This window comes from Malurus melanocephalus, unplaced genomic scaffold (assembly GCF_030028575.1).
Source record: "Malurus melanocephalus ecotype Western Australia unplaced genomic scaffold, MMel_1.1 scaffold_287, whole genome shotgun sequence".
Classification (NCBI taxonomy): domain Eukaryota; kingdom Metazoa; phylum Chordata; class Aves; order Passeriformes; family Maluridae; genus Malurus; species Malurus melanocephalus.
In genome coordinates, this window is record NW_026623519.1 from 690,304 (window position 1) to 717,156 (window position 26,853).

At 51.4% G+C, this 26,853-nt stretch overlaps 1 protein-coding gene across 9 annotated transcripts in view; it reads right to left on the reverse strand.

The window, feature by feature from the left end:
* CHD6 (chromodomain helicase DNA binding protein 6) overlaps positions 1-26,853 on the reverse strand; it is an 89,354-nt gene that overhangs the window by 44,173 nt on the left and 18,328 nt on the right. For 8 of the 9 annotated variants that reach the window (XM_057376654.1, XM_057376648.1, XM_057376651.1 and 5 more), the window contains 2 exons: positions 11,847-11,902; positions 300-793 (listed from right to left, as the gene is read on the reverse strand). In XM_057376654.1, coding sequence (XP_057232637.1) covers positions 300-793; positions 11,847-11,879 — 527 coding nt within the window. In that variant the 5' untranslated portion in view covers positions 11,880-11,902. The remainder of the gene's footprint in view (positions 1-299; positions 794-11,846; positions 11,903-26,853) is intronic. The other variant, XM_057376649.1, reaches the window with a different exon arrangement.

The window sequence follows — 26,853 nt, forward strand, 5'->3', positions numbered from 1 at the left end:
AATCACTGTCCCGGTGGGACACCCCACCAAGGAGCTTTTTGCCCCAGGACACTTGGCAAAAAGGCCAGACCAAGGAGAGGCCAACACTCACTGGTCTTCTTATGGATTGGGAGTACCACAGGAGCCTCATACCCTGTAGGGTACCCACCTGTCCCATCTCTGCATGGCCAGAGAGCTCATCCTGGCCTCCCAACCAGCACATCCTTCAGACCAAGTGTCCTGCACCACCAGCTGCAGCTCCTGCAGGCCCACAGCCCTAGGCACAGCAGGCACACAGAAAGGGCCACACCATCACCCACCTGCTCTTCTTGGGCCTCACTCTGGGGGCTGGCTCAGAGCCACTTTTCTTGTCTTTAGGCTCCTTTGGGGTTTTGGGTTCCCGAGGTTTCCGGGGTTTCTTAGCCACCTCCCTCTGCTTGGGCTCCTTCAGCTTCTTGGACTCCTTCACCTTTTTAGGCTCTTTTGGTTCTTTAGGCTCTCTTCTCCTCTTTGGTTTCACCTCCACAGCTGCTTTATCTCCCCCATCCTGCTCTCCGAGATCCTTTTTCTTCCGTTTCTTTTTCACTCCCGTGCCTCCACTGTCCTGCATCCCGTTCTGGGTGCTTGTCCGCYTCTGGGGAGCCCCGTTGGGCTCCTCCTTTGGGCACTGGCACTGGCCACCTGTGTTTGTGGCTGTCACCGTTGCCTGGTGGGGCACCTCGTCCTGCTCTTTACTGCTGGCAAAGGTGTCCTGTGTCTTGCACTCCCAGGCAGACGACATTGGGGAGAGGCTCAGTGCTTTCAAGCTTGGTGGCTGCGGAGAGAACGGAAAAGTGACAGGTGAAGCAAATGCCACAGTTGGGAATAGTAGGTGCCGCAGGGGAGCCACAGCCCCGAAGGCTCCCAGCACCCAGTGCAGCATGGAGCACCCCTCAGCATCAGGGGACCATGGCAAATGGCCACCATAAGCAGACACAGCTCAGCAGGGAGGACCTCCCTTTTCTGCCCAACAGACGCTGACTGACAGAGGTCTTTTGGCTCTCCCCTAGCCCATGCAGGCCCCAAGCAGAGGTGGCTGGCCCCAGTGTGTGCCCCAAACACTGCCCTGCCTTCGATCAAACACTCAAAATCCCATGGCTAAGTGACATCTGCATCCAGACCACTCCCTGCGTGTTGCCCAGGGATTGTCCCAGCAGGGCAAGTAGAGGGAATCAGGGATGTCTTGCAGCCTMCAGCAACAAAAAAGTGGGCCCCCAGATCCATCTGGGGCAAAGCTTGGGGCAGAAGAGAAGGGTTAGACCAACACTGCTCATAGGAGTTGCTGGGTGCTGGGGCTCCCTCCTGATCAGGAGGGGAGAGCTGCTCTCCCTGCTCCAGCACTTCCTTCATTTTCTGTGAACTTTACAGCACTGAACACAGAAAGAAATTCAGATGCCTTCTGGGCACGACTGRCCACAGCAGGCATGACCAGACAGACAGCAGTACTCAAAGGCTCAGCTCTATCCAAGCAGCAGCAGGAGTGCCTGTGGTGAGGGCCCAGACTCACATGGAGCAATCTTGGCTGCAGGAGAGCAGCTCAGGCTGGTGAGGCTGGCAGGAGACAGCCCAAGGAAGAAAATTATGGATGACGATTCTCAATGGGAACCAAACATCCCTTGCAGCATGTGCCAGAGCGGGAGAGAGCAAGGGATGCAAAAGGAGCAGGCAGAAGCAGCTATGTGCAACAAGGACAGGGAGAGGAACATGTCAGGCTCCATTTCAGCTGCTCTAGCAGTCAGTTCTCACCCCCACTGCCCTAGCTCCTCTTGACACATGGCTTGGCCATGACCAGAGGGATGCAGCGGCCACCACCAGGCTCGTTCATTGCTGTGGGGCTGGTAGGGACCCAGCAGCACGACACAGGGTTGGTCCTGTGACTGGGGGCTGCTGGCTGTGCCATGAGACAAGACGTGGAGGTCTCACCTCCTTGTGGGGAAGCTGTGGAGCAGGGCAGCACCTCCTGTGCCTGTGGGGACACGGGCAGTGTTTGCCCACCACCCTACACCCATGGCTGCCCCAGGCCAGGGGTGCTGATTCCTTCACAAGCCCCTTCCCTGCTGCTGAGGTGGAGGTGCCACTGCCTCTGGCAGCAATGCCCTGGCCCAGCAGAACCTCAGCAGCATCCAGTGCAGGGGGAGCAGCCATCCTGCCATAGACCAGCCATCACAGGGCGCCTAAGGAATTAAAGGGAACCTATTCAGAATCAGGAGAAAATCAGCACTATTGATGCTGCTTCTGAGACCACTGGCTGTGCAACAGGACCAGTCCCAGCCTTTGCATTCCTTTGATCTTGAAAGATGGGGATCAGCTGTAASAAYTTAGAATCATAGAATGGCCTGGATTGGAAGGGACCTTACAGATTATCWTCKTCCAACCYCCTGCCATGTACAGGAACACCTTTCACTAGACCAGGTTGCTCAAAGCCCCATCCAACCTTGACTTAAACACCCCCAAGAATGGAGTAGTCACAACATCTCTGGGCAAYCCCTTCTAGTGCCTCACCATCCTCACAGCAAAGAATGTCCTAATATCTAATCTATATCTATATCTAGCTGTATTTCATCCTAATATCTAACCTAAACCTACTCTCAGTTTGAATCAATTCCTCCTTGTCCTGTCACCATATGTTCTTGTAAAAGTCCCTCCCCATGTTTTCTGTCAATCCCCTTTAGGTAGTACGCCCGATAAGTAGAACAGAACACTCACTTGATAAGGACAGTAGAACAAAACAACATTTATCAAGGACAGCAGAACACAACAGCCTAGTAGAAACAGATAAAGGGTGTAACTTAGGCAAACAGAAGTCATGCAAAGTGTAAGCAAGATGCCAGCTCAGCTCTGCAAGGCTGACAAAGCAGAAGTTATGCAAAACAATGATACTGTGCTTACTCAAAAGCAAGGGTCAAGTAACAACCACCTAAAATGGACAGCAGACATTGAAGACCCCAAAGAATCATGTAAGGACTTCTGATAAGGGATGTCAAATAAAGCCAAGGAAGTAGAGATAACTAATATGTAATCAGTGTGTGTGGTAAAATCTCTGTTCACCTGACACTCATCCCTTTCAAAGGGAGCAAGAATCCTGCTAGTGATCAGCACACTGCAACAAAGAATGCCTGCCTCAAAATTGCGTTAGAAACTTTCTATCCAGACAATTTTGGTATCACCCCTTTAGGTAAGCCCTCTTTGGTAACTGGAAGGCTGCAATTATGTCACCCCTAAGCCTCTTCTTTTCCAGGCTGAACAAGCCCAATTCTCACAGCTTTTCCTCACAGGAGAGGTGCTCCATCCCTCTGGTAACTTGGTGGCCTCCTCTGGACCAGCTCCATCAGGTCCATGTCTGTGTGGCTCTGAGGACTCCAGAGCWGGATGCAGCTCTGCAGGTGGGGCCTCACCTGAGGGGAGCAGAGGGGCAGGATCCCCTCCCTTGCCCTGCTGCCCACACTTGTTTTGATGCAGCCCAGGACACAGTTGGATTTGGGATGCCAGCACACACAGAGGGGCGTGTGCAGCCTCTTATCCACCAGCACCCCCAAATCCKTCTCSGCAGGGCTGCTCTCCATCAGTTCCTGCCCCAGTCTGGATTGATACCAGGACTGATATCTTACCCATACTTCTTTAAAGATTTGCCAAGCTGTGCTCCACTCCCTTGTCCCCAAAAGCAGTCTTCTAAGGGATCCCACTGACCATCTCCCTGAAGAGCTRGAAGTCTGCTTTTCTAACACCCAGTGTCACCACCTTGGCCTGGGATCCCTGTGGACATCAGGTGTCACAGCCTGCCATGTCCCAGAAGCAGGGCTGGTCCCAGTCAGCAGTGATGGCCTCCAGCTGGAGCAASCAGAAGGCTCTGGTGCAGGCCCTCCCCTGAATAGGCCATCAAATGCCAGCCTGTGGGATGCAGGCTCACAGCCAGGGCTCACACAGGCAGCACACSGACAGAGACACACAGAGACCAGGCTTGCTTCCCAACAAATGCTGCCAGCCCAGAAACCCTACTCCCAAGCTGCTTGGCTTGTCTGGAGGGGAAAATGCTTCAYTGTCACGCTCCTGAAGCCCACGGCAAGCTCTGGCCATGCATGTAGGACTGTGCTGCTGAGTACAGCCTGCAGCGAGAGCCTGGCACACTGCCACAAGCCAGGGAATGGCTTTTTTCTACTACCCCTTGATGAGGTTCAGTTTATCCTGGCTTCTTGTCAACAGGAAAAGCCTAAGCAAGCAGTACCAGCCTGTGSTCCTGCATGACTCCAAAGTATCGTGGCTGCTTTGCCTGCAGCAGCCTGGCTGGTTCCCCGTGGCAGGCGGGAGGTCACTGTCCGTGTGCAGCTGGTACTGGAGCATTGGCTGTGCCCCCGTGCCACAGGGAAATCRTCTCTGCTTCCAGTGGGTGACAGGCTGACAGGCCAGYRTCACACTGATGGGGACACAGCACYGCAGAGTGTTAYTGCTGCAGCAGCAACCTTGGCCTGAGAGGCCTGAGACACAGGGAGCCATGGGCCGTCAGGCTGCCCACAGCTGTGGGTTACCAGTCACTGGCTCTGCAGCAATGGCCAGCATTGCTGATGTACCATCACACTCAGACCCCCTTCCCAGAGGAGGAACACATGTAGCTGCAGGAGCCTAAGCCTGGCAAATCACAGCCCTGGGACACACAGCACGGTGAGGCAGGCTGCTCTGGGCTGCTCCAGACCAGCTGGGGGCTGCTCTAGGTCATGCTCTGACCCTGAGGGGGCACGAATGGGGCAGGCAGGCAGCATCTCTGTACCCCATCTGCCCGGCCTGGTTCAGCAACAGGCTGCACCCACACCATGATGAACCCACCCGTAACTTTGGGTGCCCAAGCACCCAGGGGCATTCAGTACTACAAACTCATAAGGTATTGGGGAAAACCACTAATTTTGGTTAGTGGCTTCTACTTGTCAAGGTGTGAGAAGGTCTCCTTGTCCCACACTCTGTACAATTCAGTTTCGCAGTTGTCCCCCTGCAGAGCTCTCTTGGCCCAGCTGAGGCACAGGTGACAAGTCACCCTCTCCTCACAGGTGGGGTGGGCCAGCTCTCAGGCCACCTGCATTATCTTACTCTGCACTTCTTCCAGCTGCACTGGCTATGGGSTGGCAGTAGGAAGCACACAGCAGCAGGGGTACCACAGAGTAGTAAGAGGGTTTCTGCTCTGTTTCTTTTCTGTTTATGAACCACTGAATGCACCCTGGAACAACCCGCAGGCAGATTCCAAACTCTGCCAGTGCTTTACAGTCTCCTCCAGGAGCAGGGACAGCCCCCAGTGCATGGCTGGTTCTCCCACTGGGCTCATTTTGAGACTTGACTGGGCTCATCTTGAGACTTTCCTCAACCTTTCAGCCTCTGTTTCCATTTTGGCATCTCAGATTACTGGAGGAATCAGCCAGCACCTTTCTTTACTGATCCATGCCATAAAAGCAGCAGCATCRTCCCTGTACTTGCCTTGCCTTTAACCAGTCACTAATTTACAGAAAGACCTTTTATCAAGACAATGCTTCACTTGTTTACAAGCATTTGGTGAGAAACTTCCTCAACTGCTGGCTGGGAGCCCATAAACCCAGCCCAACTTCATCCCTGTGATCCAGTAATCTTTAAAATTCCCAAGAGATTGCAAGGACTAACTCTGCTTTGCAAAAGTCATACTGACTATTCACCAGTGTACTGTCCTCAGAAATAAAGTGTTTATTATAGTTCCTAACTATTTACTATTTAATTGGGTATTACTATTTAATACCCAAGTGAACCTATTGGCCTTTRGTTTCACATTTACTCCCCCCTCCCGTTCCACAGCCCTGATGGGTGATGGCCCCAACACTWTTTATTAGCAATTCCCAAATCTCATCATATTCCTTTACAATTCCGGAGTAAAGACCATCAGAACAGATGGTTYATGTTACTTTGCTTGAAAATGTCTTTAACACACCCTTTAAGTGCAACCCTCGGATGCCTCTAGCATCAGAGATGGCTCTGGGTAGAGAGTCTATTTGACTGAGGTATTCTGCCAATGCTTAGATTCCATGAGCCCTCATTTGACACCTTAYTTATCCTGTGATTCCTCTTAAAGGCTTGAAAAAAAGTTTGTTATTAGACTCCGTGTCTTTAGTGGTTCCTAAAAATCTGTGTGGCCCCACCTTGCTACAGGTTTACTTCTAAATTCCCAGAGTATGTGTCCTTTTTCTTACTATCACTTTTTTAAACTAAATAGAAACATCATGTTCCATTCAACTGCCTTTTCTACATGTCTTTTTACATGCCCACCTGAGCAAGATGCTTTGATGSTTCTGGGTATTCTGGAGTGGGGAAGTAAAGATGATGACTTCCAGGTTTTGCTAAGTGATGCCCATCTCTGAACTTCGGGTACCCAATCTAAGCAGACTCTGCTACCCCAGAACACTTTTTATGCCTAGAATCACACCTTTCCACTGTCTCTGAACCATCATTTTTTTGGTGATGATTGTAATGATTTCACATTTCCCAAATACATTTTTATGTAATGGGTTTTTAATTACAGAGGAATCTTCTATAAATTACATTTCATACAGTCCCTCAGCATCAGCTGGAGCACAAAGTCTTGTTCCATGTATCTAACTACTATCAAATAGAAGGTCAGAGAAAAAAAAATTCCAAACCTCCCCAGAGAGCTGTGGAGGCTAACAGAGGGCACTTATAATTGCACGACCCCATTCTAGGGCAAAGCCAAGGTCAGGGTGGGCCTTAATGSTGTGTTGCCTTAACTTAAAATTGTTTTGTTTCATTTACAGTCTCAATTTGAATCACAAGTTTTTATTCAGGATTTGGGGGAAAACCCCACCAGGAAGTGGGAATCAAAGCAGCTCCTGCCCTGTTCCTCGAAGGGCTCCCTCCCTTTTCCCAGACTGCTGAGGCTGTGGGATGCATGGGCCACTCCAGCTCATGAGGGTCACACAGCACACCCAACCCTCTGCGAGCCCTCCAGCACAGCTGGGTTCACAGGATGTGAAGGGACAGTTTACAAACTCCCACTGACACGTGCACGGCAGCTCTGGAGCAGTGAAGTTCAGCAGTGTTTTCCCCACATCTGCTCAGGGTAAGGACGAGGTCAGGCCAGTGGGACTGCCTGTGATGAGCCAGGGACAAAACTCTCACCCTCACCTGCCTGCACCAGGTACCTGCAAAGGGAACAATTGCAGAAAAGAGAAAATTGCAAAGAGAAGGTGGGGAGGGGAAGAAATAACATCTGCTGCCTTGTAATGGCAGCACTGATTTACATAGCTTATGCACTTGCAGCAGTAATAGTAATAATAATAGTAATAATAATAATAGTAGTAATAATAATAATAATAATAATAATAATAATAATAATAATTAGTATCTGTAAGAGGCAGAAGAGAGAAGCTCCTCTAGACCCACATGGCAGAAGTCACATGCCAGCACTGCCAGAATATGTGATGGAGATGAAGGAGAACTTGTGTCCACACTGCTGGCTGTTGGAGCCTGATCCACACCCAAACCCTGCACTATCCCAYGAGTTTGGCTGTGGGAAGGAGAAAGGACCAAAAGATTCATGCCTGCCCCGTAATCCAGCCTGCAGGCTTTCCTGTGCAAGAGCACACTGCTTCCAGCATGGCAAAGCTCTGCCATAGCCTCAGGATGTGAATGACAGCACTGTCCAGCAAGGAGGCCACAGCTGCGCCCTTCTAATGGTCACAACACCAAGAGCAGATTCACTTTCCCTGGCAACCAGGCTCAGGTGATTTCCAAACAACAGTGGCCATGCCACATGCTACTTTGTACCCAAGTGCAAGGACCTTTCAAGCCACACTTGCTTGCAGGCTTGTCCAAGCTTTCCTGCAGCCCACCAGAAGAGCTCTGCAGAAGCCTGCATTTGGGTCTAGAGCATGGATCTGTTCTGTATGTGGAGCATCCATAGGGACCCTGATTGCAAAGGCCATCAAAGGTTTCCATGCTCTTCAGGCAGAGACTGATACCTGAGGGCTGCCCAGCACCCCCACTGCCCATTTCCCCCCACAGCACTGACCAAAGCCACCCGGCCAGGCTGCCACTGCACCAGCAGCCCATGAYGGGCACCATGACACAGCTCTGCCTCCCTGAGATGGTCACACTGGCCATCAGCAGCCCAGTCTATCTGCACAGCTGGTCACAGAGCCCAACAGGAGCACAACAGGCAGCTTCTTTCAYGTAGAGGGTTTTGACAGGCTGGTGAGCCGAACACTCCAGCAGCTGCATCCCCACCAGCACCACACACAGCATGGGCGGCTGTGCTCTGGTAGCCCGGTGTCTGCTCTGTGTTCTGGTACCCCTTGTTTCCAGCTCTTAATCCAATGCAGCGAGAAGTAAAAAATATGTAAGTACCACCTTCCATCATGTCTGCGAGCAGGCTCTGCAGTCACCATGGGATGTGAGTGATGGAGGTGGGGCCTGGCTCTGCTCCTGAGATGCTCCAACACAATGCAGCCYTCAACAACTACAGCCAGGAAGCTCTGTCCCATGACTGGGCCAACCCTGGCAGTGGGCACGTGTGTTCCCACCACCCTGGCACAGGGGCAGAGGGCAATGCTGCTGCCCTGGCCTGTCCTGGCTGTCCTCACCGCTCAGTCCTCTCTGTCAGGGAGGAAAGCCTGTGTAGCCATTGGACCATGGGAGAGAACTGGCACTTCTGGCTGTGTGTGCAGGACAAGGGCACCCTGACAGCTCACTGCTCCCCCCACCCCTCACCCTTACACAGCGGGTGCCCAAAATTCCACCACACAGCCAGGACCAGAGGTCATCACACCTGATAGTCTCATCATGACCAAAAAAGCCCATTATGGACCAGCAGCCCACAGACACAACCTGGGACAGAGGCACAAGTGCCCTCAGGCTTGCCACAAGCTGCCCCCTGCAACAGCTCCAACTGCTTCAGGACTCTGCTCTAGCCCCGAGGAACTCTGGTAAAAACCCCCAATAACATTTGCAGTATGTGAAACAGCAAAGCTCACTTTCACATAAACAGACCCATAACATTTAGGAAAATCYTTCATTTTATGCAGTAAGTGCTTGAAGCAAAGACATACAGARCTGCCCCAGATCCTCCCGGGGGCCTTCCTGCTGCAAGGGSTGCCCAGCAGCCACATGGTGCTGGCASCCCTGGGCTGTTCCCTCCCACTGCTGTCTGCACACTGCAAAGGATCCAGCCATTCCCACCACCTCCAAGCCCAGGCTAGAAAGTCAAAAGAGCACTCCAGGAGAAGGCAGGAGCTAAGAGGTCACAGGTTCCCATCTGTCTGTCTCCAACACAATTCTGCCCTGCTCTCACAGTCCATGCAGGATGGGTGCATTTTCACAGCTGTAGAATAAAAAGATTTACAGCACTGTGGGATAACAACATTTATTTTAGTTCAGTATTTCCCTGGTTATTAACAAGTCAGAATTTGGCAGAAATAAGGAACAGACGACCCTTCAATGCCCAGGGACAAGCTGGACAAGATGGGAGAGGATGCCCAGGGAATGATGGTACTGTTGAGCCCTCAAAGGAAATCCATCACTTGTCATTGCTCTTGGGGTAACCAGGCACCCCTGCCCCACCTCCACCAGCAGACAAGGCACCCTGGCATGAAAACTTTTAAGTCATGAGACAAGTGACAGGTTTCACGAGTTAGTCACAGCTTGTTGACAAATGTACCAGATTTTTGTGCATTACTAAGGARGAAGAGTTGTGGAAACACAGCCCCTGCCTGTGCTAACAGGCCCCCAGACAGTGCACCAGTTGGCAGCGTCCTGCACCCCAAGTCATCCTAATCTGCACAGGAAGAGAGGCACTTGCTGAGGGGGGCACCAAGGGCGCACAGAGRGGAGCTCCTCCCCAGACAGCCCACTTCGAGACCCAGCTCTCCAGCCCAGCTTTCCTAATCCACTGGCAGTGGACATGGGCAAGACAGTGGACATGGCCAAGGACAGCCAGGAGGTTGGGAAAGGAGGGAGAACATCCATTACTTGCTCCCAAAGACAGYTGACAGCTCCCCTGCCATCCCTCACCAATATGATGGGTACCAGCATTATGCTAACCTTCTCACCCATGGGCCTGAACCTACACCTACATGATAACTAACATGGAGCTCCTGCAGGTGAGGGGCTGGCAGGGAAACACATGATCCTTGAGAGCCTTGGAACTACATAAGTATCTCATCTTCCCCAGAGTGACTGTTCAATGGGAGGCAACAGCTTTCCTTGGTGCCATGAGAAGGTGTGGGAGCTCCTGGGYTCAGGTATCCAGAGTGATGTGGAATGGTGCCCCTTGCTAGTTTTGCCCCTGGTACTRCTCAGCTGAGCATTACAGGGAACCATCCATCCCTTCACCACCTCAACCAGAAGCCCTGCTTGTCCCAGCTTTGTTCCAAACACTGAATTTGGGAATGCCACATCCCACCCYGTGACATGCTGCAAGAGTTGTCCTACACTGCTGCAGGCTGAAATAGCTCAGGACATGAGCAGCTGGACCTCTACCCGTCCTTGCTCACAACACATACCTTTATCTCCCTCCCAGATTTTATCTGCAGCAGCAGCTATACAAAACAATTTGTCAGTTGAGCCCTCTAAAATCTTTCTGCTGTGCTGTGCTTAAACCCCRCATATTTCAGTAATCCCATTTCCAGAGGACCCAAACCTGCTATATTAGCCCAATGAGTGGCATTAATTTCTTACCTGATCTTTGCTACCAGAGGTGGGAGATCACAGACCCATGCCCCAAAGCACCCTGCTCTTCTCCAGACCTTTGCCCTGCCCCATCTGGAGCAATCCAGCCATGCTGGTACACCAGACCTTCCATGCTCCCTTCCTCTTCCTCACCTTGAGGCTGGCTCTGCTTCTTCACAGCATCTTTAGGACACACTCTTAAACTCACTACTTCCTACAGTACTGGTGCTCTGTACACACACCCTTCAATATCTGCAGCATTTGCCTTGCTGCAAGCCCAAAACAGGACACTGATCTCTGCCAAACCCTTCTCTCCCTTCCTCCTCCCATCAACCTGCCATTGCAGTGTGATCTGGAGTGCCCTGAGCAGCATGTGCTGCTTCAGAGATGGTTAGAAATTGCACTGGCTTGTGCTCTCAAACAAATTTATCCCTTAGCTCAGTGTTCAGTTTAATGGCTTCCCATTAAAAGCAGCACAGACACAAATTAGCTCCAGGCAGACCAGTTTGTTTTATACCTCCAGCCGTATTTCACTCCCGCGAGCAACTCTCCACAAATGTAACAGGCCCTTTCCCCTCAGCAGAGTCAATGGCCAGGCTCTTCCCCTRCACATAGTACAGAGACCACTGGCTCATAAATCCCCTCCGGGAGCAGCAGGTTGTTATGATCTGATGTGGCAATCCAGAAATGGGAGCTTTGTGAGATGGGATTTTTTCTGAGTGAGGCAAGAAAATTCCCTCACCAAGCTCCCAGACACGATCTTCTGGAACCTCCCAGCTGGTATTATTTCTGGAATATCATGTTAGTAACAGTAATCACAGCAAACGTGTGGTTTTGTAATGAGATTCCAGCAAGAACCAGTACTACMGACTTTGACACAAAAGAAGGTCTGCTCTTCCACTGGGGACAKCACCAAACAAAGAGCATTTCCACTACTTGAGAGAAACCCCACCTTGTTCAATGGCCCCATCAGACTCACCGGCCCTGAGCTGCTCAGGTCAAATTTCAAACTGAGCTACCCGCCTGGCAGGAAATTCAAGGCAATATCCCCACCCCTAACCCCGCCGCCTCTTTCCCACCACACATGGCATGGTCCCCAAGCCTTTACAGTTGAATTGGGAGAAGGAGAGAGGGTTACAAACCTGCTTTTCTTTTTTCTGTATTTTCATTATCATCAAATCTGGGATGAATGTTATTTCTGCAAGACACAACACACAAAAAAATTCACAATGACAAGACTGCTGAACTTGAGGCACTCCATCCTTCCACTCACCCCTCCAGGAGGACAAACCAACCCCAGGGCTGCTCAGAGCAACAAAGCTGCCGGAGTGAAACACTCTCAGGGATCAGCTTGGGGACATCTGCTCTGCTGAGCCACCGCAAGAGCCCAACCACAGATATTCCCACAGCTCAGTGCTGCCTGAAACCCACTGGCCAAGACCAACACTGCAGTTGCAGTCTCGGCAAAAAGTGGCGCACCTGGGGCCAGCAGAGAACACACTCCACCTCCTCAAAGCCCCAGACACAGCCCAGGCCCTGCTGAGAGACGTGGCGGATTCTGCCAGCCCTGCAGCAGCAGAGGGAAGTAAACAAACCAGCCCCTGCCAAGCAGCAATGACAGCAGAAAGAGACTGGAGAGGATGCAGGAGCTCGAGGTGRGCTGCAAGCCCTATGGCTATGACCATGAAAGAGCTGCCATGGGGATGAAGATGGAGGCAGCAAGGAGGGGAAGAGCTGTGTGTCTCCACAAGCAGCCGCGGGTGCAGCACAGGTGCTGGGCTGGCTGTGTCCCCAGRCCTGTGTGCCCACAGCAGGGGGATGCTGCAAGAGCAGCAGCCACCTTGCAGCYCACAGGAGGAGGATGGGTTGAGGGAGAGATTTCCAAGCAATTCCCCCACACCAGGCCTGGCCAGAGGAGCTGCAATTACAAGTCCAGCTCTTAGCAGTACCTTAGTGTCAGAGACGTCCATGCTGGCCCCCTCCAGAGGACCAGCGAGGGGTCTGTGGTAATGCAGCACCCTGACAGCTCTCTGGGGCAAAAMACAGTGGTCACCCAGGCTCCCTGCAACAGTGACTGTGGTCCAACTGGGCCAACAGCACTTTTTAGCTGGTCTCTGTAATGTTCACAGCTCCCAGGTACTGCCAGAGCAGCTGTCCCAAACACAAAGAAACAGCACACAGCACCCCATCCCAGGCTTCATGCACCCTCAGGACCAGGCTACTTGGTGAGCTGACACACACCTGCCCAGGCCTGATTTCTCTGGGGACTGGGCATAGGTTGGACACTGCCAGATGCAGGAGAAAACGGGACTCACTGCCTCCCTCCCAGCAGTGCTGTGGTGGCAGGAAGGCCAGAAGCAGCCCTGCCACACGCAGGGTCACCATCAGAAATGGTACCCATCCTGGGTGATGGGGCATTGCTGCAGCTCCCCAGGATAAACATGCTGYGACAGTCAAGGGGACAGGGTGAGATCACAGCCCATGCCCTCCCCACARCAGCCCCAGCCACAGTACACTCAACAGAGCTGTTGGCAGCACATGCTTTTGGGGCAGCCAACCTTCAGCAGTTGTCTGCTCCACAGCGCCAGCAATGGGTGCCAAAGAGCTCAGAAGTATTTGACAAGTGTTTTAAGACAGAAATCCTACAAACACCTGCCTATCCTTTCCCTCCTGCACCATGCAAACCCCACTCCATGAGATGTCAGACTCACTGGCACAAGGGGGCAGTTTGCACTGCTGACAGCCCACAAGCCAGCCCCACTGACCCCAYTCGTGTCTCCCCCTCCCTAGCAGGAAGACCAAAACCCAACAGGTCCTACAGGCAGGCAGTGATCAGGCCAGCATGAGGTGACCAATTCTGCATGCTGATGCTGGTCCACGGCTCATGCCACCACACTGAAAAGAAGAGGCAAAGGCTTCCAATGCTCATCCTGGCTACACGGCACAAGCCAGGCCAGCATGGTGCACATCTAAGTCAAGTTTGGTGGGAGCAAGAAAAAGCACCCASTGCTACGACCTGAGCAGGGAGGAGTTTGATGGCACCTACAGACAGGATGACACAGGACTTGTTTCTCATGACTAAGCCTGTACTGTACAGCCCCTCCTGTACTGCTGCAAATGTGTCCCAGGAGAGGCCAGAGGACACAAGGCTAAGTCAAGCTGGAAAACACATGCAGCTGCAGTAGATGTGCTCTCCAGGAAGACCATATAGAGATTTCAAGTGGGTGCAGCAGCTCAGAACAATCCTGCTGGGCTCCAACAGAGAGCAGTCCCATCCCAAGGGTGTGCTTGAAGCCTGGGTTTGGTTCATCGTTCACAGCAGTCTGTGCTGCAGGAGGCTGCAAGGTGCTCAGCTTACCCCTCCAGCACACTGGTTGTCCCCCACCTACCTCAGCCTGGGCTGGACAGCACCCACCCAGTGAGCTGGCTCCCAACCTGGCTCTACTTCCCAGGCCTCCCCTCACAAATTTCAGAAACACCAAGTCATAGAATACACTGAATTGGGTAAGACCCATCGGGATCATCAAATCGAACTCCTGGCCCTGCACAGGACACYCCAAGAATCCCATCACGTGCCTCAAAGCATTGTTCGAATACTTCTTGAAATCAAATAGTTCTTGAAGGCTTGGTGCTGTGACTACTTCCCTGGGGAGTCTGTTGCACTGCTCAGTCGATTTTCTGCTGCAGTAACCCAGAAGATGGATCAGAGACACTCCAGCCCTTGTGGGAACTAGCACTCTCTTCCTGCTCTCTATGTTCTTTCCACCATCAAAAGGCTGTGAGGTCCCTCAGAACCCTGACAAGTCACGAGGTTTCTTCTGTGCTCAAGGAGCTCTCCCCACTACCACCTTGACCCAAAGAATCACTCCTTGACACTTAGTAACTAAGCACCTGGCAGACACCAAGGGTTTGTGCAGGCCGGCTAACCTGCTGCTCCCAGAGCTCCCAGAGCCACTTACACCTCCCAAACAACTTCCAGGCRGTAGGCTGAGCTCTGGCACCTAGCATTACAACTCTAAGGCACCTGGGCATGTCTCCGGCAGACAGAGCTGTGGGGACAGCACCAGGACAGCAGTACAGGACTCTCCCACAGCAGGAGAGCAGGACACTGGGAGTATCCATCTGCACCCTTCTGGGAACCACTGCATCTCACCAGTGCAGCTCTGTCCACCTCCAAAGCCAGGGGCAGAGACACCGCCAGCCCAGAGAGGAGGCATCTGTWGCCCTCTGCTCCAATCCAGCAGAGCCAGGGTCCCACATGGAGCACACAGGAGAGACTTTCATWGAGACTCAAGAGATGTCAGGGAAGGAGAAAGGCTCAAACACTGTCTGCATGGCAGCAAAGCCTCAGGCAAGCTAAAGTCAAGATAAATACCTTGCTACAAGTTCCTCATCATGGGGCTAGCCCAGGCTGGAAGTTTTTTGTTGTGTGGCCCACAAGAGGCCTATYACTCGGCTCTAGGTTTCCAGGGCACTTTTTAATTTCTTAAAATAGAAGATCAAATAAAAAACCATATTTTGTGCATACACACATTGAGTGGCCCAGGCCCCAGCACGGTCACTGCCTGTGGTACAGTGTTAGCTCAGGCAGCTGCAGCAGCTGATCGCGGGCTGGAGGATGCACAGACACTTGGTGCTGCAGTGAGCAGCCCAGCTCTGCTGCCTCTAGAACCCAGCAAAGGGCTGCAGGGCTCTGCTGCCATCAGCCCTGGTGCAGACCCAAAGCCCTGGCCCCTGCTCCCATGGGTGCTGCTCAGRCACCACCCCACCTGTTCCTTCCCAGGCACCCGGCGCTCAGGCAGGGCAGGATCCTGAGCAAGTGGTGCTGGGCTGGCAGGAAAAAGGCTGYGGGCAGGGGAGGGCAGCCAGCACTGGTAGTCAGCTGCCCASAGGAACAAGCTTTAGCCTTGCTTCATGAGCCTCATCACCAGCAGCAGGAGGCCAGGCACAGCTTCTTCCTGGGGACAGGGAGCCAGCACACACCCAGCACTCCCAAGAGTGGCTGTGAGGGACAGGGATGTTCTTGGGCTCTCCAGCAGAAAGGAAAGCCAGGACCCTGCTGCCAAAGCAACCCTCTGCCTATAGCCGGCCATTCTTCCCAGGGCACCTCTGGRCCAGGCTGTGGAGCAGGGTAACCTGCCCAATCCTTGTATGTGTTTTCTCCACATGCACAATGTGACTCAGGAGTAACTTTTCCCACATTGAAGTCAGTATCAAGGAAGGCCTTTTGCAGTTGCCTGAGTGGGGGTTTACAAGAGGCAGCACAGAAGCCCAGTCACCAGGGGAGCCAAGCAGGGCTTGCATTGGCACTCRGCAATGCAGGAGGAGCTCTTGGCCTGCCGGCATGCTCTGAAAGAGCATCCAGAYCAGAGGAGACAAGGGCATGGGTTCAAGAAAGGACATTAACGAGCAGAGCATGGGAGGGGCTTTCACCCTGACCAAAGCAGAACAGCCACTTACTGGCACACACCTTTGTTTCCACTCAGATTCATTCCCWTGGACAGCTGTGGGGGACACAGCTGAAACCACAGGGGCCCCTGGCACACTGCCCACTCTGATACTGGCCAAAGGCAGCTGCCAGGCCATGTGCCTCCTCCTCTTGGCAGCAAGGGCCATCCAGAGCTACACACACAGCCACTCCTCAGAACTGAAGTGCCAAGGAGTCCTCACCCCTGGYCATAGACCCAGGACAATTGTGCCCTGAAAGTGCTGAGCCCAGGCCACAGCAGGCACTAGAYAGCCAAGATCAGAATGGGCAGACCCTCCTCCCTCTCAAAGAGCCAAAATGAAACATCTACAGGTCTGTCTTCTTCTGTGCCCAGCTTGAGCATACCAAGCTCTACAGAGACATTACAAGCATTCATGTCTAACCACTGTCAGAAACCAGCTACTTGACACAGCCAGCAGGGCAAGGGCCAAGCCAGCACCACAGCAGAGTAGTCCCATATTCAGCAGTGGTCCCAAGACAGGTCTTTTGTATTCTCTGTCTTCTCAATGCAGCTAGTGACAGGCACACAACAGTATCACACCCACCACACACCCAGTATGTATTTCCACCGCACTGAAGCCATCTGTCCTGATAAAACAAGGCTGGGATATCAGATCCAGAGGACACAGTTTAACCTCAAGATCTGCTTAAYCTGCTCAAGGGTAGAAAGGCTCCAGAGACACATGGATAGACTTGATCAATGGACTAAGAACAACTGCATGGGGCTCAGTAACATGAAGTGTCAGGTCTTACACTTGGGCCTGCAGCTCCAGGCTGTGGGAGGAGCAGCTCAAGAACTGTTTGGCAGAAAGGGACTAGAGATGCCAGTGGTATGCCCAAGTAGCCAAGGAGGCAAATGGCAACCTGGCCTGTATCAATGGTGTGGCTAGCAGGAGCAGGGAAGGGACCAGTGTCCTGTACTTGTCACTGAYAAGGCACCTTGAGTACTGCGTTCAGGTTTGGGCCCCTCAGTTCAAAAAGGACATTTTGATCCCAGAGCATGTCCAGYAAAGGGCAACAYGGCTTGTGAAGGATCTAGAAAAATGTCTTATCAGGAATGGCTGAGGGAGCTGGGTTTGTTTAATCTTGAGAAGAGAAGGCTCATAGGGGGAAGTCATAGTTCTCTCCAACTCCCTGACAGTGAGGTTGTAGTGAGGTGGGGGCTGGTCTCTTTTGCTGTGCCTGCAGTGAGAGAACAAGAGTAAATGGCCTTCCTTAAGCTSAGACAGGGGAGATTGAGATTAGATATTGGAAAAAAAAAATCACTGTTAGGGTAGTCAGGGACCAGAATAAGTTGGGGAGTTGGAGTCACCATCCCCAGAATTATTTAAGGGGCTGGATTGGGTACTGGGTAATGTGGTTCAGGGGTTATAGTGGTAGTGCTGGGTGGGCGATTAGATTTGATGATCTGAAAGGTCTCCTCCAATTTTAATGATTCAATGATTCTAACCAGGATACCTACTCCAAACATGTGCAAAGTCATCCAAATGCAAGAAGAGGCCCTTGCAAAGCCCCTACAGGTGTCAGGAGAGAGCCCTTGGTCTCCTTTCTGCGCACAGAGCTGGCCACAGAGAGGACACCCCGAGAGGATGGCAGCACCCCAGGTCCTCACAAGGTCCTGCACCAGTTCCCAGGATGACATGCCATTCTGGGGTGTGGAAGGCTCCATTAAACTGTGCTGGCAGGGGCCAGAGTCACTGTGGCCAGCTGTGACTCCAGACAYCAGGGAACCTGCAGCATTTAACAGATTGTACTGTTCATAATGCTCATGTGGTTGGAGCACATGCTAATAACGCTAGGGTTGTGAGTTTGATCCCCCATGTGGGCCATTCACTGAAGGGCTGGACTTGATCCTTGTAGGTTCCTTCCAATTCTTGTGACTCTGTGATAATCCTGTGCAGCAAGCATCTCTTGCCACCATCTCCTAGGGGACAAGCTGGACAGGAAGAAAGGCACACATTCATGTCTGCCTGGTGCTGTGGTCTGCTTTTGCCTCCTGCATCCAGAGCATCCTGCCTGGTCTCAGAGTCAGGAACTTGTCCAGCATCCTAAGGGGAAGCACACCACCTGCTAGGGAGCACCACCACACTGGTATGCCAATTTATGTGCATGGAGAACTCCACTTAACAAGCCATTTCCATACTAATTTACTATTTGCAGATTAAAGAGAAACTCTAATCTCAAATGAGACAGCCCAATTTTCTAAATAAGCTTATGTTTTTCATATGGAGATCAACATGTTCTCACGACCACATCATGCAAGCACTGCAGRTTTATCGCCACGGTTACAAGTGGGGAGTTTTCATTCTCCATGCTCAAGTTTTTATGCCTTTTAATGCCTTTTAACTGATGCATGCCCCACCCCCATGCTGCCAGTCTGCAACACGCCTGCACCAGGCAGGCACCAGCACTTACAGCAGCCAAGGACAAGTCCTCCTTTACAAGGTGGTGGTACAAACTTTTCAGCAAGCCCCTAGTGCCAGGCACTATGCGCATGCAGTGAGCACACCAACAGAGCACGTGCTGGCAGGCTGACCACGCACTAGGACCTGTCTTGTTGCATTTCAAGAGACGAGCAGAGCAGCGCTGAAAGCTTCTCCATGAGAAGCCAACTCGCTGTGGCACGGCCTCTACACAGCATCTGCTGCTAGCAATGACGTTTTCAGTTACACAATTTGAGGCACATCAAGTTACTATCCTCCTCCCTTGGATTTATTTTTATTCTGAAAGCACAAGCCATCCCTACACCAAACCATGCCCATGTCATGCAATCTTTCCTTTTGCTCTTGCCTGGGCTCCTCCAGAATTTGCAGCACCCGTGTAGAAGCCAAGAACATTATCAGAAATTCCACAACTGAGCCAACACCAACCCAAGACCAGGAATTCCCTCTTATACCAGCCTTCTTATATGAGTGGCCAAGGTCTCTTCTTCAGCTGCAAGACTGATTTTCCCAGTTCAGAGGCAGAAGCTCACTAACATGTGCTCCCAGTATCCTGTGGACATAGCACAGTGCCACAGCCATGCAGCCCTAACACCAGTCCCATGAGCATTCAGTGAAAGCAACTACAGCTCCCTGCGATGAGTGATCTTCTATTTCATTTGTACACACAGCTCAGTCAGCACACGTCCTGAAGAGTGGTTCACTTCTGTTTTCCCTCAGAGGTGGGAGAAGATCTCAATATGATCTTCAGAGAAAAAGGGGCACTGAAAGTGAGCTGAGAGGAAAGGCACAGAGAAGCCACAGTAGCTCTGACTGGTCAAGCTGTAAAGGGACAAGATCTCCAGGTTTGAGGAGAACTCTGAACTGGCATTGCAGCAACACACTTGCCAAGTCTGGGGGACGAGGTCAACACATGAAGGAAAAGGAGTGGTAACAGGGATCTACTGTAAGGCATGTGTGAGCTACTCCTCTCAGCCTGGCTTAACCACAGTGCTTGCAGGGCATCTGAGCTAGAGCCTAGGGAGGACAGAGCCTCAGCTGGGGTGTGCTGCCCAGCATCTCTGTACCACATCAGTTCATCCACATGAGCAGAGACAAAGGAACACAACATTTAGAAGCCACAGCACCCAGGTGGTAGCCTTTGGGAACTGTCACAGACAGCTGTGAGCAGCCCCAGGGACTGCCCAGGACAAAGGCATCACAGATGGGCCACCACTGAGGATGCTTTTCAAGATCACACCTGATGGAAAGACAGACTGCCACTGCATACATCCTGTTGCATAAGGAGAGGTGGATGCTGGCACAAAAGTCGAAGTGCCTTCCCAAACTTTCCACCATACAACATGTCTATACCCCAAAGGATCCAATTTCCTGCTTGCTCAAAACCACCTGCTGAAAATCTAGCATTGAACAAACAAAATGCAYACTTGTGCACTTACCCTAGAGTGCAACCTGACTGATACACGTGTTGGACAACATAAGCAGAGCACCAAGGACTCCATTTGCATGTGCAGCTGCTACACTGCTATCAGACCAGAAAACTTGCATTCCAACAGCCACCCAGCAGAATGAGAGCACTCAGATAAAGCCAAGCCAGGACAGGTTCTGGGCAGCAGGTAMACCCTTTTGCGCATGGTGGGAGCAGGTACCAAGTGTATGGCGCCCAAAGAGTAGCTGGATTCAATTCTGAGCACAATGAACAGGTACTAATGTACATCCCAAGTGCAGGATCCTGGCAAGCAGGATTCATGGCTGGTAGGTCTCGCTCCTACAGGGTCCTGCTCTGCCCTGCTGCCTGAAGCACCTTGCTATCACTGTCCTGGGTGTCCCACAAGTCCCTTCAGCAGCCCACAGCAGTGTACACTTCTGCAAACACAGCCTCACAAACRCTGAGCAAGGATTTTACAGCCACACAGGCAACACGTCCTTCCTGGCTCCTATTTAGTTCTGAAGCATGGAAATGAAGCAGGAGGTGCTCAGACAACACCTTGATAGCATCAAGCCTCCTCAAAGAGGCCAGCTCACATGGGTACAGTTCTCCTTGCACCTTCCTCCATTCTTCTAAATCACTGTATTTCCCAGAAATCCGCTGCCCAGCTGACACCCCAGCCTGAGTGCATGATCCTTCTACTCAGACATCMTCCAACAGCCAAGCTATGGCACCATTCAACACCAAAGCTCCTGTTGGGCTGTCCATATATCCCACAGCATGGCGCTGCTCCTYTGTGCTTCAGAGATCCTCCTCTCTCAGCTCTGTCCCAAGCTCCATGAGGGACAGTGCTGGAACAGGAAGCCTGGCTTTCTGCACCCACCTTGCTTGTGTCTTTCTATTATTTTAGATTGTATTTTTATTTCTATCCTGTATAAGGGACTTTAAAGAGCAGACAGGCAGCCCCACGGTGCAAAAACAGGAGGAATGCTGAACATGATGGACCCCAGCTCTCCTGCTGCTCTGCATACTGGGGGTTGTACTTTCAGGAAGGCCAGCCTGAGGTCAGAGAGCACTGAAGGTAGAAAAAACACAGTACTCACCATTTCTGAGCTCAACTCTCTGGAAAATCCAAGACAAAACTCTACTTGGAGTGATCAGCAACTCCACAGCACACCCAGTATTTGCAAGGGCTGGCATGACTGAACAAATGGGGCAAACTCAGGAGGAATTTGGGGAAGGCTCAGAGCAATCTGTACCCTAAGGAAGAGCTCCTCACCAGATCCGTTTGTCCAACATAAGGGATACTGGGACCCACTGCACCTAGCTTTAAAGCACACTGCTCAGGAGGTGTCCAGCTCTACCAAGAATAGCTTCCACCCTCTTTTCTCCAATTGTGTTATGTTGTCCCCCAATTAGAAAGTATCCCCGGCTTTTTAACAAGCCTCTAGAAACAGATCCCTGGCTACTGCCTGCCCAGAGCAAGGACCAGCCCAGGAAAACGTTTCACAGCCCCTGTGTGAGTCTGACTACCTGACAGTTACCACAGCATCAGGCTGATCCAGCACACTTTGTTCTGAGGCCCACATTCCCCCAAGAGCTGAACACATCCAAAATATCACTGCTAGCATCTGACCTCAGAAGTTCTGGGGCCACAGGAGGCTGGGTGAGAGGCATCTGTGGCAGGACCATCTGAGCAGGTCCCAGAGTCCCCATGTGCACCCACCCTAACATGTCCCACACAGCCATTGTCATGGCATGTGAGGTGCACAGAGAAACCCCCAACACCACTGTAAGCATGAGCCTGTAAGAAGCATTGTAAGTCACAGTGCTGGAAGCAGGAAATCTCTAAGACAAACTGCCACAGGACACCAAGGAATTCCCAGCATGTAGTTAGCAAAAATAGTTACAACGCTACTGTGCCTGCAACTTGTCACAGTGTGGAAACAGCAGYTCTTCAGGGTCCTCCTTGGCCCACCAAACGGACCTCAGGGAACCTCAGACACATCCCACAGCAGTCTCAAATCCACAACTCAAAGAAATCCCCTGATTTAATGGGATACACATAGTTTTTGCCACGTTTTGAAACTTTAAAGACAACAAAGTCTCAAACACTATTTTGTAATWTTAATTAAATTTACATAGGGCATAGCTAGCAGTCTGCAATCAGCAGATAGCATTCCTTTATTGCTGCTTCAGTCTGTCTGGGAAGATGCTGCAATACACACATCCTCGCCTGCAGGCTGAGCACAACTGGAAGGAAATCCTGATGGACTGGCTCCAGCTGCAAAAAGCACCTTGACAAACACTACTGTGTCAGCCCTCAACCCTGCATCCAAAACTGTCACCGTTTAAAACTGCTGCAGAAGAATAAATAATTCCTGATACTTACCTGATCACCTTGTGTGACAATGACTTGAGTTCTGTGTGAAGGTTGCCCAGATCCAGCTCATTTTGGGAATTGGCAGCACAGGTGAACCTGCAGGGGTGGACACGTGGGCTGCATCCATGAGAGGACCCACCACAGCCAGTCCTGCACTGAGGGCTACTAACAGGGCTCCTTCCAGTAGCCAGCCTGGGTCCTATRGGCTGTGCAGTCCCCAACCCAGGACCCTGCCTAAGGCCAGCTGTTAGTTCTGAGAATAGCTCAGATCAGCTGCAGAGGATCAAACAATTGCCCCAGGGATAGGAAGTAGCAGCTACGTTCAGTTTTCTGGGAGTGCTGTTAGGCCCAGGGAGGCAGGGTGCTGGCCACCCAGCATGGGGGGAGGAGGACCTGGCAGCCTGTTAGACTCTTTCATTGTAGCTTAACCAAGAAAAGGAGGTTTCCAAGACRATTTAAACCTCAGACTTGCTTTTTTGACACCATTTTTCCAGACTGCAGTTTCACACTAGRAAAATATAAAATATGCAGATTTTCCACCCTAGGCTCAATCCTGACATCACCACCCCTCCTTGCAGAGCAGCAGGGAGCAGGAGCAGCCCTGGGACGAGGGGCATTGGTGCACTGCTGGCCAACCTCCAAGGGGCAAGGCTTGATCAGAGCTCATACCCCTCATCACACGCACTCAGCAACCTGCTCTTGGCTCCTTTTCTGTCACAGCTTTGCAGGCTACCTTTAAAAGCCACATGAGATCCCTTTTACAGGCCGAAAAACTATTATGTCCATAAAGAAGTTCTTTATGGCAGATTGAGATGCCAGCTCCAGGCAGTAACTACTGCCTCCACGCCAGGGCAGCTGCAGAAGCATCTGCTGCCCACCTCTCAAAGCAGCACCTTCTCCCTCTCTCCAGAAGCCTGAGGTCTGGGATGCCCATGGCCTTCACTGTGTTTCAACCACAGCATCTCACATCTCAGGAGGATATTTAAAGGACAATGATGGAAACATGCAAAAGCCTGAAAATACCCCAGTGAAGGTTTGCACAAGTACTATTAACTGAACTTCTGYAGGCAGCTGYTCCACAGGAAAARTCCTGCTCACCAATACTGCAATGCCAGAAGCCAAATCTGAAGCTTGGATGCAAAACTGGGAAGGAGCAGCCAGTCTGTGCTAGCATCCACATCCTTTAATAGCCCCGCTGACAAAAGGCATGGCTGCCTGGCATCCCGGTGGAGTCAGCATGAAGGAATGGGGAAAAGGGAAGCAAATTAATGTTGCCCAATCCCTGTCTGTTTGACTTTGAAACAGCAGTTTTCTGACTTGGAAAAAAAAAAATCCAGAAATATGCACATGAAATTTTAAGGAACCTCAGCTCAACTCTGCTCTGCATCACTGGCAAGTCTGGGGAATGGGTACTCCACGTGCACAGGACAGCCATGGGAGTGGGGCTGTAACAGCACTGCCAGAGCACAGAATATCTGGTCTGGGAGAAGCCTCCCCTTGGCTGGGCTTCMGATGTGAAATTAAGATTAGAGCTGAAGGAAAGCCAAAATTCATGGCTTGAAAGGGACCAGAAAGGGCCCACTAGAAGAAAGTAGGGGCTGMTAAAGACCTGAGTTTGCAGACACCTTCCTGAAGAATGACCTTGGCCACGAGATTAGGGTTGGGATAATRCTGAGACAAAGTCCAGAGTTGGAGTGGGGCTGCAAAAGTACCTAGCAGCTTCCAAGAGTGCTCATGGGCTGAGAAAAAACACTGGTCCAGGTAACTAGAAGAAGACTTTTCTATGGCTTCTCAGGAAAATCAGGGCTATGGCTAAGAAAAAGAAAACCCAGAGGTGGAAAGCAAGAACTGCTTGAGGCCTCACCTGGGAAAAAGCCTTCATTAACAAAAAGGCTGGGGAGCTTAACTAAGGCTCTGATGGAAAACCAACATCAGGGTCCAAAGGAAAGTCTAATGCTCAAGTGGGGCTGAAAAGGGATGGCAAAAAGTAAAGARGCTGGCCTGGGAAATGGTTTAGAAGGTTCCCTACAGTTCAGCTGGAAAACAGTTCAGGATGGGTCTGGACTGAAAGGAAAGGTTACACGTGTTCTGGGGAAAGGGGCTGCCAAGAGACCCATGTGGAAGACCTTTCCTTACRGTCCACAGGCAAACAAACGTGGGGTTGGGCTCAGAAGCAGAATGCCTGGTGTTACTGCTGGAGCAAAGCTGGAAAGGGCTTGCCAAAGGTAAGTGAGAGCAGCCCAGAGTCCCAGGATGGGTGAAAGCTTTGGTGTGACCCATGGGTTAGGGGTCTTCCCCGCAGTTCTTTACAAAAAAAGTAAGAGGCTTGAGTAAAAGACASAGCTTACAGCTGAGCCATGGCTTCAACGGCCAAGCAGGGGCTGGCAGGAGAGCTGGGCTGGGTCAGTTTTCATCCAGGCAATGGCTGGGGGGCCTTTTCAATTGCTCTGTGCAAAAATGAGAGCCAGTGCCAGGATTAGGGTTAGGGCTGCAAGAAGGACAAAGCCCAGAGCTGCACTTGGACTGTGGCAGGAAAAGGGCTGCCAAAGCCAAGTGGGGGCTGCCAAGAGTCATGGGCTGGGAGAACTCTATCTGAATTTCCAGTTCTAAGGCTCAGATGGAATGCAAGAACTACAGTTAAGCCTGACAGAAAGCGAAAGCTTAGGCATGCATTTGGAACAGGGCTAGAAATGGGATGCCAAAGATTATTTTAATTTTCCAGGAGCCCTTGTCTTCTGGCAAAAGCGAATCACCTTTTGTACRGCAGTTGTCAAAAGGTTCAGCTATAAAATTAGGTTCAAGGTAACACTGATGGACAGAGGAAGCCTTGACATAAAACTGGAACAGGGACAGCAAGGGGCTGCCAAAGCAGTGGGRGCCTGCAAGGAGACCTGGGCTTAAGAGAAACCTTTGCCCCTGAAAATGGCTCAGCAACCTTCTCTATAGTGTTTCCCCTGAAAGGGGAAAAGAGAAAGGGCTGAGGGGTTGAGAGAATGCCTGGAGCTGCAGGCAGAGCAGGAAAGGGGCTACAAGAAGGAAATGGTTGGAAACCCATGCTAGGAGAAGTCTCAGGTCTGCCCACATGGCTTCAGGGCCATGTCCACCCATTCCCAAGAAAATGAAGGCTAGAGACAGGACTGAAGGACGAGAGCTGCCATTGGACTAGGGCTGAAAGATGGCTGCCAAATACTCGGGATGGGAGAAATTTTTATCCGTGCAAGGTCTGTGCAATGCCTGGGGGTCCATGTCTCAGACTCAACAGGAGGATGTGGACGAGGTTTCAGAGAAAGACATTTCTCCATTTAAGGCAACATAAAGCCTGTGGTGGTGTCAGGCTCCTGCCCTCCTTCGTTCAGGTGCAAAGGGAATAGACTACAGCAACAAACAGAACTTTTAAAAATCAAATGTTTGTTTTCAGAGGCTGATTCTGTGCTGAGGCTAGCTGAATTTTCACAAGGACAGGTAAAAGATCAAATTCTGCCTTTCTCTGTAACCACTTTCTCAAAAACAACACCCGCTCTTGCTGAAACCTTAAAAAGAGCCAGCCTGAGGCACTGCACAGATTTGCACTGCAAAACAGCAAGAGCTAGACAAGGATTATTCCAGCTGCACAGAGGAGCTTCATCACAGAGAGCACCAACACCACCTAAAACTGAATAACATTAAAACATATTTTGCAGGAAGGAGCTGTAATTAGACTGGCCCACAAATCCAACAGTCTCCACAGCCAGCAAGCTGAAAATGTGGAGGACTGTGCCCACAGGTTATGTATTCCAAGAGCAGGAAAGGGGATGCATCTACACCAACTTGCTCTCAATTTATGTTTTACTTGCCTTTTAAGGACTCTGCTAGTGGGCTCTCACATCTCAAACTCCAGTGGGTTTCAGCAGTGCAAAAAAGACTGAGCTATTTTTAARTCCATTGATTACCAAAATACCTGACAAAAAGGTGTTCCTCCTGCTAAGGTAACACATACACACAGGTGAGGGTCAAACAGGTCTAGTTCTCAGGGTCATAACAGGACAAGCACTTTGCAGCGAATGATGCAGGGGGRTGGAGCTTTGGGTCAGTGGCTGGGCCCCTTGTGACAAGAAAGACCTTCAGGGAGCATGTCCAGAGAAGAGCACAGAGCTGGGGAAGGGTGTGGAGTACAAGTCTGATGAGGAATRGCTGAGGAAGCTGGCAGGGATCCTGGAGAAATGGAGGCTCAAGRGGGGGCCTTCTTGCTCTCTGCAACTCCGTGACAGGAGTATGGAGCCAGGTGGACTCTTCTACCAAGCAACAAGTGATAGGATATGAAGAAATGGCCCAAGTTGCACCAGGGGAAGAGTAGGTTGGATAATAAGGAAAAATTCTTCACCAAAAGGGTTGTCAAGCACTAGCACAGRCTGCTCAGGGCAGTGGGGGA